This window comes from Panulirus ornatus, chromosome 56, assembly GCF_036320965.1.
Source record: "Panulirus ornatus isolate Po-2019 chromosome 56, ASM3632096v1, whole genome shotgun sequence".
NCBI classification, from domain to species: domain Eukaryota; kingdom Metazoa; phylum Arthropoda; class Malacostraca; order Decapoda; family Palinuridae; genus Panulirus; species Panulirus ornatus.
The window spans coordinates 26498103-26515608 of record NC_092279.1 but is presented as its reverse complement, the minus strand read 5'-3'; the positions used below and the strand labels follow the sequence as shown (position 1 = coordinate 26515608).

General features: G+C 41.8%; 1 protein-coding gene across 4 annotated transcripts in view; it reads right to left on the bottom strand.

Annotated features, from left to right (window-relative positions):
- LOC139765783 (insulin-like growth factor-binding protein 7) overlaps nucleotides 1-17283 on the bottom strand; it is a 31073-nt gene extending 13790 nt beyond the window's left edge. Inside the window, exons 1-4 of one of the 4 annotated variants that reach the window (XM_071693574.1) lie at nucleotides 17100-17281; nucleotides 10126-10191; nucleotides 8371-8482; nucleotides 2795-2954 (exon numbers count right to left, since the gene is read on the bottom strand). In XM_071693574.1, coding sequence (XP_071549675.1) covers nucleotides 2795-2954; nucleotides 8371-8482; nucleotides 10126-10191; nucleotides 17100-17122 — 361 coding nt within the window. In that variant the 5' untranslated portion in view covers nucleotides 17123-17281. The other 3 variants (XM_071693573.1, XM_071693575.1, XM_071693576.1) reach the window with 3 other exon arrangements.
- Between the last annotated feature and the right edge of the window lie 223 nt (nucleotides 17284-17506).

Genomic DNA, 17506 nt, shown 5'->3' with positions numbered 1-17506 from the left:
GTATGTATATATATGTGTATGTGGGTGGGTTGGTCCATTCTTTCGTCTGTTTCCTTGCGCTACCTCGCTAACGCGTGAGACAGCGACAAAGCAAAAATAAAAAAATAAAAATTATATATATATATATATATATATATATATATATATATATATATATATATATATATATATATATTATCCCTGGGGATAGGGGATTAAGAATACTTCCCACGTACTCCCTGCGTGCCGTAGAAGGCGACTAAAAGGGGAGGGAGCGGGGGGCTGGAAATCCTCCCCTCTCGTTTTTTTTTTTTTTCTAATTTTCCAAAAGAAGGAACAGAGGGGGCCAGGTAAGGATATTCCAAAAAAGGCCCAGTCCTCTGTTCTTAACGCTACCTCGCTAACGCGGGAAATGGCGAATAGTTTAAAAGAAAGAAAAAAAGATATATATGTATACATATATATATATATATATATATATATATATATATATATATATATATATATATATATATATATATATATATATACGTCCACACACGCAAATATACATACCTATACGTCTCAATGTACACATATATATATACACACACAGACATATACATATATACACATATACATAATTCATACTGTCTGCCTTTATTTGTTCCCATCGCCACCCCGCCACACATGGAATAACAACCCCCTCCCCTCATGTGTGCGAGGTAGCGCTAGGAAAGACACCAAAGGCCACATTCGTTCACACTCAGTCTCTAGCTGTCATGTAATAATGCACCGAAACCACAGCTCCCTTTCCACATCCAGGCCCCAAACACTTTCCATGGTTTACCCCAGACACTTCACATGCCCTGGTTCAATCCATTGACAGCACGTCGACCCCGGTATACCACATCGTTCCACTTAACTCTATTCCTTCCACGCCTTTCACCCTCCTGCATGTTCAGGCCCCGATCACTCAAAATCTTTTTCACTCCATCTTTCCACCTCCAATTTGGTCTCCCAATTCTCCTTGTTCCCTCCACCTCTGACACATATATCCTCTTGGTCAATCTTTCCCCAATCATTCTCTCCATGTGACCAAACCATTTCAAAACACCCTTTTCTGCTCTCTCAGCCACACTCTTTTTATTTCCTCACATCTCTCTCACCCTTACATTACTTACTCGATCAAACCACCTCACACCACATATTGTCCTCAAACATCTCATTTCCAGCACATCCACCCTCCTGCGCACAACTCTATCCATAGCCCACGCCTCGCAACCATACAACATTGTTGGAACCACTATTCCTTCAAACATACCCATTTTTGCTTTCCGAGATAATGTTCTCGACTTCCAAACATTCTTCAAGGTTCCCAGAATTTTCGCCCCCTCCCCCACCCTATGATTCACTTCCGCTTCCATGGTTCCATCCGCTGCCAGATCCACTCCCAAATATCTAAAACACTTTACTTCCTCCAGTTTTTCTCCATTCAAACTTACCTCCCAATTGACTTGACCCTCAACCCTACTGTACCTAATAACCTTGCTCTTATTCACATTTACTCTTAACTTTCTTCTTTCACACACTTTACCAAACTCAGTCACCAGCTTCTGCAGTTTCTTACATGAATCAGCCAACAGCGCTCTATCATCAGCGAACAACTTACTCACTTCCCAAGCTCTCTCATTCACAACAGACTGCATACTTGCCCCTCTTTCCAAAACTCTTGCATTCACCTCCCTAACAACCCCATCCATAAACAAATTAAACAACCATGGAGACATCACACACCCCTGCCGCAAACCTACATTCACTGAGAACCAATCACTTTCCTCTCTTCCTACACGTACACATGCCTTACATCCTTGATAAAAACTTTTCACTACTTCTAACAACTTCCCTCCCACACCATATATTCTTAAAACCTTCCACAGAGCATCTCTGTCAACTCTATCATATGCCTTCTCCAGATCCATAAATGCTACATACAAATCCATTTGTTTTTCTAAGTATTTCTCACATACATTCTTCAAAGCAAACACCTGATCCACACATCCTCTACCACTTCTGAAACCACACTGCTCTTCCCCAATCTGATGCTCTGTACATGCCTTCACCCTCTCAATCAATACCCTCCCATATAATTTACCAGGAATACTCAACAAACTTATACCTCTGTAATTTGAGCACTCACTCTTATCCCCTTTGCCTTTGTACAATTTTGTGTGATCGGGGCCTGAACATGCAGGAGGGTGAAAGGAGGGCAAGGAATAGAGTGAATTGGATCGATGTGGTATACCGGGGTTGACGTGCTGTCAGTGGATTGAATCAGGGCATGTGAAGCGTCTGGGGTAAACCATGGAAAGTTGTGTGGGGCCTGTGGTTTCGGGCATTATTGCATGACAGCTAGAGACTGAGTGTGAACGAATGGGGCCTTTGTTGTCTTTTCCTAGTGCTACCTCGCACACATGAGGGGGGAGGGGGATGGTATTCCATGTGTGGCGAGGTGGCGATGGGAATGAATAAAGGCAGACAGTGTGAATTGTGTGCATGGGTATATATGTATGTGTCTGTGTGTGTATATATATATGTGTACAATGATATGTATAGGTATGTATATTTGCGTGTATGGACGTGTATGTATATACATTGTGTATGGGGGTGGGTTGGGACATTTCTTTCGTCTGTTTTCTTGCGCTACCTCGCAAACGCGGGAGACAGCGACAAAGCAAAATAAAAAAATAAATAATATATATATATATATATATATATATATATATATATATATATAGTATAAGTGTCAGGGTGTGGAGTGCGTGTGTTATCTTACCGTTGAAGAGGTATTCGTCACAGATGTTGGAACCAGTGTCGGCTGGGGAGCCCCGCGGGTGGAAGAGGTACGGACACTCGCGGGCGTCCTTCATGCAGGACAGGCCATACCCACACTTCCCGTACGCGCTCCACGGGCCGCCACACTCCTCATTCAGACCCTGCATTGATCATCATGAGTGAATAAGGTCTCAAAAGATGCTAAATGTGGATGTACAATGTTATAGAAAATATTCCGTGGTGAATGGACAATGATGTGTCTGCCACCCTCTCTCTCATACATACATTCATACCTTACGACCAACCGTATTTTGTTCCCTTGAACTTGGAGAGGGCTTGGTGACCTCGCCCACATAAGGAGAGCTTCGTAATACAACTATATATATATATATATATATATATATATATATATATATATATATATATATATATATATATATATATATATATATATATATACACGGGTGGAAAACTGTGATCATTTTCACCTGATGGGCCACAGATAAGGAAGCATTAATTCTTGACGTTAGTCCTAGACTTATCTCAAGAGCAAGTGGAACATACAACTAATGGTTGGTGTCAATCTACGTCTCTCATTACTGTTGACAGCTGACAGGTGCGTAATGAAGCTAATCAGCCCCTGGATACATGAGAGTGATAGCTAACATGATCACAGTAACCCGCTGGCAGTAATATGCCAAGGTTAAAAAAAAAAAGAAAATCAAGGCTTTTATCTTCCGCATTGAAAACACAGATAAACAAGACAAACTACATTCAGTTCTTTCGTCACTAGATAAAAATGTGAGTTTTAGAATAGTATATGATATTCACTTGCTGTAAATATATGCAATATACTTAATGCCAGTTACGTAAGAATGATAAGCCCAGTGTAAAGAGAACTAATGATATGATGGCTGAGCAAAAACAAATGAATTTCTATGCGCTTGGCTTGCTAATCCGATAACATCCATTTGTTCTTTTCGCTTATCGTAAACCTTTTTTTTTTTTTTTTTTTGCCGTTACGTTAATTTGCTGAACTTCAATGGCTATCCAAAACTAGGCATCATTTAGCTACAATTTTTACTACACGTCAAACACACCATATACAACAAAAAAGGAAGGAATTGTGGCCACACAGTCTCATCACGATGAGTTAGCACATACAGAGATGCCAGGTTGGGAGATTTTGATGGTATGTGATTAGATAATAGCTACTGTTTCACCAGTGTGTAATACAGAGATAGTTATCCTGGGTCTGTATTTTCTGTATATGAGAAGACAGCAACTGGGTACTGTCTATGTAGTCCACGTATACTGTAGGGAACACTTAAAAATACTTATCCATGGCATAGAGGATACAAACATTGGAAAATGTTATTGACCAGTTACTGATTTGATAACTGAATTCTGTTTTCTCTATAGTGTGAGTAAGTCAGTACGTGAACGTATATTTGGGTGTATCTTAACTACTCGAAGACAATGTTGTCAGCTGTTCTCTACAATACACACGCGGAATGTTATTTGAGTTATTGATTTGAAATACCATTGCATGTAAGCAGGGATTAACCTGAACAATTTGGAAATCCAGAGGCAGTAACTGACTTCAGTAGCACGAGTACAGAACCAGTAACCAGTTACTAACTTCTCTATTTACGAGCAAACAGAACCAGTAACCAGTTATTAACTTCTCTATTTACGAGCATACAGAACCAGTAACCAGTTATTAACTTCTCTATTAACGAGCATACAGAACTATAACCAGTTATTAACTTCTCTATTTACGAGCATGCAGAACCAGTAACCAGTTATTAACTTCTCTATTTACGAGCATACAGAACCAGTAACCAGTTACTATCTTCTCATTTTCAAAGAATATGTAATCAACAACTAGTAATCATTTTCTCTTTTCCGATAATACAGAATCGGTAACTATCTACGCAATTTTAAGTTACTAACTTCCACCATATTCTAAAAGGGAAAGATTTTCCAGTGAACAACCCTTTCTACCACGTTTTTCGCAGGATTTGTAAATATAATCACACATGGTGTAACATGTATACGCAGCAGGCAGAAACCACCATGAGCTAACAGTGTGATGCCAGGCCACCATACAGTACTAGAAACATCAGTACATTGCCCAGTGCCTACTTACCTTTGTAAATGTCTAGCGCTAGATTCAAACTCAAAAGTAGCTAAAAATTGTATTAACAACACAAAACTGCATTTATACTAAACCACAAACTAAAGCTCATTCACTCTTAAATAATGAGTCAATATAAGCATTATGAGTGCAAGAATCTTTTCACTCACAAAATATCCGACGTCGACAACAAGTGTGACGGCTTTGTTAACGCTAAGTCATAATTGGTCACATGCGGGAGAGTAACATTCTTTGGCGGGATAGGCGACCTCACCTGATTACGTAGACTCCCGCCCGTTCCTGGAGGGCTGGCAAATCTGATACGGTAAGTTCAGCATTTCATATATAAGTTATGATTTATTGAAAAACTTACATAGAGCAGCTCTACCATGTGCAGCTGTAAAAAAAACTAACTAGAGAAAGGGCGATACTTTTCAGGTTCTGCAAACAAAAATATTCTTTACATATGTTTTTCAACTTTTACATTACAATCATGACAAATATGTCATCCTACGTGGCAGGAAGAAACGAGAAGCTTATTTTTCTAAGCCTCTGATAGAGTTTCATAGTTGTATTCGTAACCTGTGTTTCAGTTCTAAGAAAAAGGGCGTTCCATCCACAATACGGAGGTGCCAAGGTACTTCTGTACTTGTATCATTTTCTCACAATCAGCATATACTGCTATTTGTTCAATCATTCACTGCGTAAATAATCAATCGGTATTATTAGCTAAATCCGGACATTTTCTGCTGTAACAAAAAATTCGGTCAAATTTTTTACTTGCAGAGCAAAAAGGATTAAGGACCTCACGCTTATGGAAACCGATATCGGTCCACGATTTCTCCAGGCTCGGAAACCAACACAGCGGAGTTCGAGCGTGATCTCGCAAGGTGTGTAAAGTTAGTAACCTGGCTTAATTCTAGTTTAGGTTAGGTTAGGTTCTTGGGTACCTAGCTGAAGTCCTAGACTACGTCCAAGAACCTAACGTCTTAGGCTAGTAACAAAACCTACAACTTAACCCTAATCTACAAGTAGTTAACCTTCCAAGGACCTAAAATCCAAACCTACGAAGATAATGTAAGACGTAACTTAATGTCTCACCCTAGATCCTAACAATGGGCTTTATTTGGGACAAACAAACTTAACCAAGGACCAAATGACACGACACAGAAGCCTAACTTGAACTAAGTCCGGACCAGGCACCTAAGGGTTTAACCAAGAACCTTTTCCTTGACCTAACCTAAAACCTTAGATAAGAACCTAATCTAGAAACCTAACCAAGACTAGAACATAGCGTAGGACTTAACGTGACTATATAACCTAAGAACCTAACTAAATGATTACTTTCAAATTCAACCCACTCTAAATCCAACTTCAGTATGAACTTCATCTAACAGGATTTTAACCTAAAGATCTTGCCCAGGAACCTAGCCATCCAATGACACCCTAAGAACGTAAGTTAACCGAAGGACATTTCTAACTTAGGATCTAAGCTAATGTAACTAACTAACCTAGATCAGTCTCACAACCTGACCTCGGAATCCAACAATCTAGAACCTAACCTGACCCAGGTACTAACCTAAGGAATCGCCCTGAGACCAAACCTATTTCCTAATCTAGAACATAACCAAGTACCTAACCTAACTGAAGGCCGGACCTAACCTAACCTTACGTAGGACCTAACAGGACCTAGCCTTTAAAATCGGCCCAAGAACTAACTTCGAAAACAGCTCTACCGTTTCCGAAGCCTGGAGAAATCGGGGACCGGTACGGGAAACTCATTCGTACAATTGTCCTTAGCAAGAAATGTAGATTAAATTTTTGTATCTCATTTCAGTCACTAAACAACCAGCGATAGCATGTGAATAGATCAATCGAACAGAGCAAAGACCGCGCGAAAAAAGACAGCGAAGCCATGGACCAAACTCGCTTAAAATGCGATGGAACGATATATTTATCATTTCTGCGATAGTTTAATAACATAAGCTGAAAAAACCACGTAACTGAATTTATGACAATTTGTGTCATTCTTAGGTTTAAACTGAAAACTTTGATATGTTATCGGTAATGTAAAGGACAAAGTATGTCAAATAATCATCTGTTGGCCATGAACCAGTGATCGTGAAAGCGAATTAATTAGATTGATCAGTGAAACTCTACGTCGCAAAGACTCAGTTTTTTCTTTTAAGATATAAGGACTGTTTATTATGCCGTAGTATGAGAGGAGTCTTAAACTTCCCAGCTAATTTTTGCGCTTGTAGATTATTAGCATGACAAAATGCCCTGTGAAGTGTTATAAAAAAAATGGACCAATTCTTTGATTAAGCTTTAACTAAATTCGTTATATCATTGAGTACTTCAGAATAGTACGAGGGTTGACTTTAAATTCTATATGAAAATCACGTTGAAGTACTCGGGTGAGATAGGGTTGATTAGAAGCTAGCGAATGAAAATAAGTACAAAACTACGAAGGTATGTGGAAGAATTAGTGTGGCATTTGCAGGGATTCCCACAGCAACCATTCATATGTCCTGAAGAAATAGAGGATTGCTGCTCCTCTCGCATGGTTTCACTCTAGATACCCACCCAATCTGAGACCTACCAGGCTGCGTGCTTGGCCCTACATCAGTACAGTAACCACCATTGACTTACTGAGCTGTTCTTCTTGCCTTACAGCCCAGAGGAGCTATTCAGCAGGTTTTGCTATTCAACCCCTCGTCTGCACAGTTGAGGTAAAGCGTTTGATGTCATGTTTTTCACTGTTGTGTCTGCCGTTTGAGCTAATGTTTGTAGTGCTGTACTGCTGGAATTGTTTCTGACTTCCTTCGCTAGTGTTTCCCTGTTGTTCTAATTCTTTTTCAAATAATGTAGCAGATGTCATTCCAGCCAGCTGTTGCTGATGTTGTACTGTATCTAGTGTTTCGGTCTGTATCCTGCAATCCACATAGGTGAACATGACTAGTACTGTGACTGTACTGTATATCCCCTGGACCAAAGATCCACCAACCATCCGCTCTTCAACACTGCCAATGCCAGATCACATAACCTCTGATGTAGAATATGTAGGACCTACCGCCACACGGAAAGAAGCCAGCTTGTTCGGTAAGTTACCATTAGATTTTCAATATTGGTGTTACCTACAGGACAGAGAAGTCATGCTAGCCTAGCCACTTTCTACTACTGGCACACTGGCTTTTACCTTGATAAACACAAGTATTATTACCCTACCAAACAAACTATTGTTTATTGAGTCTGACGCTCCTTCCGGCCCTCTGGCAGTGGTCTATATTTGAATTCATGCGACCACTCAAAGCACGCTGTTAATACTACCAACAGCTGTTGGTTAAAAGTCGCCCAGTGACGTATAAAAACCACAAAAAACAACTCTGCCTTTCTCTGTCTGACAAAGGATAGAGAGAAGAAAGAAAGCATCTCACCTTGGCGCAGACTTCGCAGCACCTGCAAACGTCCCAGGTTATCCCTCGGTGACACTCGCCGATGGCCAGGCAACGGCTGGGGTCACAAGGGCCGCACTGCAAGGCATCTGGTCTACACCAAGAAATAATCACATTATTTCACTCTGCGTCCAGCATAATACAATTGGTAGAAGTCACACGATTACTTGTCATTGATGAATGGTTCAACCTTAGTGCATATCTTATATACTGGTAATAATTAGTACAGAAATCTCAATAAACTAATGAAAATAACAACTGGAAAAAATAACTGGTCATTTCACACACAATACACAGATTACTGATCAATAACCTGTTACTTCAAAAGACATGGAAACACGTTACAAATGAAGACATGGAAACACGTTACAAATGAAATATTTCAGAGGAATATCTGTTTTCATGGAAGTAATAAAATACACCTCGATATAACAAAAAAAGTTTTATTCATAAATTCTATTTCTATAGAGCCTTAATATGACACGGCACTAGATATATTTACTTAACCTTCAATCAAACAGCCTAAAAAAAAAAAAAAAATCATGACATGAAGCTGTACCTTACATAGATTACTGAACCTATCAGTATATGAATAGGATAACGGAGAGGGTTGGGAACCTAACCATAAAGGATGAACCTGAATTAAAAGTATTAAATAAGGCTGTGCACATTAACATCAGTAAAGTACTGAGTAATGCATCCTATGTACATAATGTACACTGTTTAAGAGAGGCTTTAGTACTCGACGTTCAGCCTCAACACTTAAGAGGATCAAAATGTCTCTACAAGACGCTGGAGATGGTACGTGTATCTTCTGATAAACACTTCACAGTATTTAAGATTCACGGGTTGAAGGACAAACTGGCATGATACCAACTTCCATGGTCCATAATAAACTAGGCTGGGTTGGTGAACGGGGGAGCGCTTCGTCACTGCTAAATATAGCACAGGCCAAGGAATATTTTAGTAAACAATACTCACAGGTTTTTGCGAGTATTTAAAGGCGACATTTAATATCTACACTAGCTGGGAAGAGCAATGATGGTATGGCGCCACTGTCGTTATTATGCTATATATTATTTACATTTGTTTCTACGCTTGCCATCTTAAATTTCACATTAAATAGCTGCCTTCACATTTAGATAAATGCATGAAGGAATTTGCTATTTACTCTTACAAAATGTACAAATAATTACAAATAAATGTCTTGATTTCTCATGATAGAAATTATAGGGAAATACCACGTTTAATTCAAAGAGATTTACATATAATCTGATTTCTTATATATATTTCATCCTCATTGCACTAAAGATCCACTCCTTAACTGAAACCTATGCACTGAAATGTTTCAAGTAACATAAATGATTTCTAATGGTTGCAATGGCAGTTAAAATAGGATTTTCTTTTTTTGTATTGACAAATTCATAATTTACCGTAACCATTCTCTTAAAGTAACACACCAGTTCAGTAATAAGTGATCGACTTTAAGGACTTCTCTGCGTGCCAGTTAGCTTCCTAACTAGATATTCCTTGGTACACACATTTAGAATACACACCGGGGACGCGGGGAGGAAAATCTACGCTCATGAGGTAGAGGGCGTTGGGTAAGGTAGACTACAATCCCAACCTTTGCTGGGCAGGTCAGGTTCGAGGAAGGATTGCGGGCAGAAATGGAGGGCTGATCACTGGAAAAGGTTGGGGGGGGGGGGGGGGGGGGGTGATTCATGGAGGGCTTACCTAATGGCGGTGACGGCGGCGGAGACAGTGAAAAGCGTGAAGGCGAAGAAGCCCAGCATGGTACACCTGCAAAGATGAGACTGTGTCACGACTCATACTTCACTTCCTCACCGCTGGACTCATCGTGTTGCAAGTGACACTCAATCGCATCACGTATCTCGCGGTTCATACCACGTTCCCACTCATGCATGCCACGTCAATGCTCAAAGCATTACGAATCATCCCCTCGACTAATTAATGATTCATTATTGTTATTACCATTTTGAGAGGATTAACATCTCTGACTAGAATACAAGGGGAGTAGGGAATATATGGGTACACTTTAACACTATATTCAAGAAAGTAACATTGTTTCGATATAGAATAGGAAATCTGAACATGTTATTATCTTTAAATGCATTAATGATGTTAAACTCTGGGAATAAAATGTAAAGAAAACTGTCAAGTAAAACGCATAGTTGTGAAGCTAGTTCAAACTGATACTAATGTAAAGCAGACATTTCAACGAATTGTGGATGGGGTTCCTTTTCTCTTGAGATTAATTCTATTTGGAATTAGAGTTAATGCACTCACCTTCCCAACATCGAAACACCCTGGACCGCACAGTTAGGCAAGCTCTGACTATTTGCTTGTTTGGGCTTCACTAAGGCCTATCTACTGCCTGAGTTAGGCAACATCCACCAACCGAAAAGCCTTTAAAACTCTCAGTTGTTGACGATGATGATAAGATCATAAACTCGCTTTGTATATAGGGCCCTCCGACACCTGGTCGTGTAAGACAACCATTAATGACAGTAGAACACTTTTTTAATACTTGCAAACTTGGTCACCTCCCGACACCATGGTGTCAGAATGTGGCAAAAACTGTCGAATATGTTTTTTGATCTTATCACACCAGACGAATGGCTGATTGTTTACCGACTGACAGCTGCGTCCCACCCCAGATCAGTTAGGACTTGGGAGAGGGGAGGGGGGGGTCGAATCTATAGGTCCCTGGGTTCAGCGAGAGCCGGAGTTTTTTTTTTTTTTATTTTCCGTTATTCCATCTACTTCCACTTTTGTTTCAAACGAAACCCCTCGTCGTCACATCGTCATCTTTACATAATACGTCGCATGCATTATGTTTTGTTGATGAGCTCGTTGCTGTACTAACTTGGGGGTGTTTTTAGTACGTTATTATATACGTATAATAGTAGAATGGGCTGCTAAGGACATCGCCTGACGCCTCTTTCGAAAGGGGATAAAGAGGAAGCGATGTTGTTTGCCCCGCGACCCAGGCGCTGACGAGGATCAGGAAAATTTGATTCTAACCGACTTGCAGGTTAACCCAAACAGACCAGTAATCGCCGAAGTGCTACCTCCGTGATACAGACCAGTGCAGCAGACAATCACCATCTAAATTGTGTAGCAATTAGTGTTGTAACACCAGACATCTTTAACGTTTATTGATATATCTCATAACCCAATTAGGCTGCGATGAATTATGCTAGGTTCGGGGTTCCGCGGGGCACGGAACCCCATGTTGAACGTTAGATAAGGTTGATTGGTTTGTCTTTAGGAATTGTATCTTGTATCATATGATATCAAGACATCCGATAGATATGTAGTGACACAGCAATCAGTCTGCCGGTTCATTCCGTCTGTTTATCTGTCCAGTGATTACATACTCTAAGGCTTGGGTGACGAATTGTCCTGGGTGACGCAGGCATGTGACGCTGGACTGACATTATCCGGAGCGATTCTGGTCTACTTGACGAAGGAAAAAACTAATCCATTCTAGAGAAACTGGCCCAACCGAAAAAAAAAAAGTGACAAAGCAGTAAAATCCGTCGCTCTGTCTTACTGACGAGACCCTGGCTTGGTAGCAGGTCACTTCGGGTGACCTCACCTGACCTGATATGAGAAATTAGTGTGGTGGCCCATCCTGGAGCTGCACCTCTGGTATTACTCCGCTAAACTGGTGACCCCTGCAGTTGACTGAGAGACTTTCATACACGTCCTTACTGCGATATGGTCAACCTTCCTTGACTCTCTGCTGTCATTGTCGATTTTCCACCACCCGCCCAGCGTCGCCCCACACCTTGTACTGCCAGGTCCAGCCGGCCACCCCAGCACAAACCCCCAAGTGATTCTGTCTCCTTCAGCCGGTAAGGAGGGACCCCGCGCAACAACGTCTCCTGCCAGTGAGGCGTTGCAGCAGGACAAACACCTCTACAACCTTGAAGCATCGTATACTGTGTCCGTTACGCAGACAGTGACGATCTACGACAGAGGAGGTGGAAGATGTGGGGGGAGGGAGGGTAATCGTAGCATCACTACCTGACCTACACCACCCCCAGCCGACTATGTCATCTGCCTCATCAACATCCAAGCCTGAAGCTCAAAAAAAATGAGGGTTTTTTTTTTTTTTTTTTTACTTCCTCCAAAGCTTATAAATACTTTGTCTTCTCTTTCCTTTTACCCTTAATAATTCTCTCTATATATATTTCAGTTAAGGTCCGGCCACGATGTGGACTTTAGACCGTAACAGGAGCCTTCAATGTAAAAGAAAAAAAAAAAAATTGCAGTGACTCTCTATCGCTCCACAACATGTTACGTTACTGACGGTGCCCTGACGTGGTGGCAGGTCACAGCGGGTGACCTGACCTGACCAGACAAATGAGTTTGTTGGGCTAGCCTAGGGCCGCCCTGTGGTATCATTCCCCCGTGACCTGCCGAAGGTGGGCGTCGGAGATGAGGCACCACAAGAAAACCTGCCAGGAAGGTGAAGCGCCAGGGGTCACGCTGGGACTTCGACTGACGGAGGAGACGCCCTCGGGGCAGCTGGAACCTGGTGTTACATCGCCCAGACTTCAGGTTGTCTCGAGTGAGTGAGAAGTGCCTCACTGCGTTCCTGTGGTGATATCCGGCTTATATAACAGGCGGGAAAGTCAGGTCGTTCAAGTGGAAGTCACAAACTTTTAATGTCTCCATGTTGTTGGTCTGAGAGCGGCTCTTATGATGGTAAGGGTCAGGTCATCTACAGCGGCATCTTCTGACCTGCCATTTGGATGTCACGGGGTAAATAACACCACAGGGGCGGCCCCAGGTTGGGCCACCAAACCCAAGTCTCCGGGGATTATCAGGTCAGGTCAGGTCACTCGCGGTGACCTGCCACCAAGTCTGGGCGTCGTCAGTCCGGTAACACCTTGTGGAGCAACAATGGGTCGCTACAAGAATAAGAAAAAAATATACTAGACCAAAAAAAGTATGTAAATTAAGTATCAATATCCATTTAGCTGTGTGCGGAGTAATCAAGTAAGCTTCCAAGTCAAGCGAGCTATGTATATATAACGGGTCAGAAGTGACTGACTGCACAGCTTTGACAGAAGGTAGAGGCCGTGCGTTGTAAGTGTTCTTGAAAAAACTACGCTTTCCAATGCCTGGGTCGTGTTTGCGCAACTTCAGTCATCACCAATTTCCTATGAGCATAACTCTGCCATCCTCTGAGTGTTAAATGAGCCTCAAAATAAAGATATCAGTTACATTTCAAACTTATGTAAATAATATTTTGCCCATTCTTGACGAGAATCTACGGGAACTGGCGGGAATATTGGGAATATCGCGAGGTACCAACACTCACTCGGGGAGAGCGGGCGAGACCACAGGTACACAGGGATCGACACAGGATACAGTGGACCCCAGCTCTGGCCTCCCGCCTTTATATACCTTCGTCCTCACAGCGGGGAGGAGAATATTTTGAATCCAGTGTGGAGTATTAAAAAAATCAATGATTTCTCAGCCTCTAGATGGAATTATTCAAATACTGCTGCCTGAAAATCATAATCTATCGGTGCATTATTGACAGGTGTTAGGAAGACCATTGTATCTTCTGTTGTGATGAACCTGAAGAATGCTGAGAGTTTGGGCTGCGAAGTACGTTATAATTCATAATACTTTGGATATTTCTTTAGAAATTCACTTAATTTGAATTCCTTTGTTTATTAGGTTTGGTTCCCTATGGGATAAAAATGTAAATAGTGTGCCACTATTTTACATGCGCTTGTAAAGTGAAGAAAAATATCTATTGAAAGTAATAAAGCAAAACTCTCATACAGACGTAAGAAACTCTGCTTATTTCCAAGAAAACATTCGATTAATAATGATTAAGTACTGATAACTGAATCTTAGAAATACGTCGGATAACGCAGTAATCTCTTACATCCGAAATTCAGTGGAACAATGGGTATAACTACAAGAAATCGGGTATTAAGATATCATTTTGAAGTTTCAACTTCTGTGGTGGAATGTTATTACGACTCGTATGAAAATGACATCAAGTGCGCCACCGTGCCACAGTCTCCAGGGTAAGAGCCTGGCTGGCCGGGCGCACACACACACCCACCAACACCACGACAAAATGTCTGGCGGACTTTCAGCGGCTGCCAGGAGCAGGGGAGGCTGGCTGGCCCCCCTGGCTGTATGGAAGGGTGGCGGGTGGTTCCCCGCCTCACAAGGTGGTCCGCCTTTGTTCTCTCCTGTTGGCTCCTGACACCTGCCACCCGCAGACTCCAGCCCTCACGCCATATGCAGCACAACGGATAAGGTGGGCGGCACGAGGGCTTGAACGTTAGTGGGCGGCACAAAGAATGGGGTGTTAGAGTGGGTGGCACGAGGGCTTGAATATTCTTGGGCGTCACAAGGGATGGAGTGTAAGAGTGGGTGGCACGAGGGCTGGGGTGTTAGAATGGACTATACTGGAGTCGGGATGTCAGTGGGCGGCATGAGGACTGAAGTGTCAAAGTGGGCGGCACTTGAGCTGGAATATTAGAGTGGACGGTACAAGAGCTGGGTTATTAACGTGGGCGGTACGAGGGATAGAGTATCAAATTGGGCGGCATGAAAGCTGGAGCGTTAGAGTGGGCGGCATGAAGGCTGGAGTCTTAGAGTGGGCGGCGAGAGGGCTGTAAATCTAGAGTTGGCAGCACGAGGGCTGAGGGCTATAGTGGGTGGCACGAGAGCTGCATTGTCAGAATGCTTGAAATAAGGGCGGTAATGTTGGAACGGGCGGAGAAAGACCCGGGTGGCTAGTGGGCGGCACGACCAGGAGAACGTCCTCAGCTGCTTGTCTTCACAGAACCTACATTATTCTGCCATCTATCTACTGTTCATCATGTTTCTGTCGTACCAACACTGTGGGGCGGCAGCTGATTCACGCATGCGAGATTTGAAATAGTATATCAAATAACAGGCCATTATGGATGGGTTAAGTGTAATACCATGCAAACAGAAAAATAACTTTCATTTCTGAATATCAATTACTTCGGCCATCATTCAAGAAAACTTTCAGTCAAACGGTCAGTAAGATTTGAATATTAAACAGACGATTCAATCATATCAACATTTTACAATCGAATTTGACCAGACATCAGTAATATTGCAGGGGTCTATGAATATTGGCATTGGCACTTTTATTCCAACGTTAGTTCGATTACTTTTTAACAACTTTAAGAAGCAATCGAGTAAAAAAAGAAATATTCATATTTTACCCCTGAATCTACCTGGACAACATACATATAAAGCAACCCGTTTGTATGGAATGGCAGTTGTTCTGTCGAGTAATGTTTTGCAGCTTCTGCTGTACTTATTTTTAGGCCACAGTAGATCCTGTCTGCCAATTACTAAGTACAATGGCTTTTTTTTTTTTAATCAATTCCACACATCAATGTGATGACAACAATCATTCTCAATGAGTCTAACATTATTTTCGGTAAGACACAACACAAACTTTCTGTTTAACATTATCTTTTTATACGCTGAACGATCGTATGAGGTTCTTCACACGCCATTCATAATCTGTTTAATGCCAGAATTGTTTTTTTTTTTACTGCTCGTGTGAATTTTGGTGTTCGTGATGTGAACAGGTTAATTCCCAACATTCTTATAATCAATAATTTCATAGAGTCAGCGGGAAGAGTAATGTATCTATTGGAGGGAAACAGCAATTAGAATCATTTCTTTAATTAATGTTTTCCTGAAATCATATTTCCCTGAAGTCACAAAGACATCTATCGCACAAAGAATACAGATAAGATGAAGATCATCCTTAAAAATTATATCCTTTTCAAAAGTCAATTACCAATAGGCTGCTTGGGTAAAGTACCTTTGGTTTAAATCATAATTCATTGGGATAGTGTTCAACCTCACTGTGTATGAACAAGACACCCTCTGCTGCACCATCAGTCAATTGGAAAACACCTCACAACTGCATCGTTGGCTGAATTCAAAAGGACAGATACAAAGAAACATGCAGCACATTTTTGGTTTTAGACGGGTCTATCGTAATACCCACTGCAGGGGCCTATTTTTAGTCTAATGTCATCTTGCTCAACCCCTGCGTAGTCTGGACTCCCTATTTTCAACATAAGTCTAACGTTCATAGTCCTCATCCGTTCTAACAGCACGCAAATATTTCAAAAGCGAAAAACAATGACCATGAATATAGTTTACTACACATACTACAAATACTAGCCTACTACACATGGATGAAAGTGGCATGGTGTCTCCGAGCACCAGCACACACGAGATCCAGTATGTTCGGTCAGTCACAAATCAAAGGCCTATTTAATATGTGGCGCTGCAGTGACGTTCTTCCTTAAATACGTGGTTGTCTGGGACAGAAGCATGGCACCGTGGCTGCCGAGAACGGTTGTATACAAAGTGTCGAGGTGAAAGACCGGCCGTCACCGTGCACAGACGACCACTGAGGCGTAGCCATGATCTCAGAGTTATGACGAGCACACAATACTCCTGACGTAGGTCACTGTGTAATGTTGGAGGATTTATACCAGAAAGCACAATTAATGTCCCAGGTAAGCACATCAAAAAACAGAGTCGACTAACAGACGATGGAGAGACGGACGAGCGGTATTAATAACGGCAGTAGCCCACTGCTTGGACAGAGGGGTAGACATATATCCAGTTCGATGTCCCACCTGAGTGTAGCGGTGTTGGTCATGGTGGTGATATGTGGTGTAAGGCTGACGGAAGAGCTGAAGAAATGGCCTTCTCGTTGAGGGTGACGGTGGCTAGTGAGAGGGAGGAGCTGGCGTCGCCGAGCCAGGAGGTGGAGGCGAGGTAAGTAGCTTAGGTTAACAATCTCCTTGTGTGGGAAGTTTCTGTGATCAGGTCAGTGACGTCAATAAGGAAGGTTCTGAAGGAGAAGTCTGTTCTCGAGAGGTTTTAACCTTCATAGTAAAGACACTTCGATTAGGTAACGTATGGCTATAACGTTTCTCTCAATATCTGATTTTTTTTTTTCAAATCGCTAAATCACGAACGCTATATGTGACGCGCAGTGTTTCTTGATGTCGTCTGTGCAACACCGACATACTACATTGTT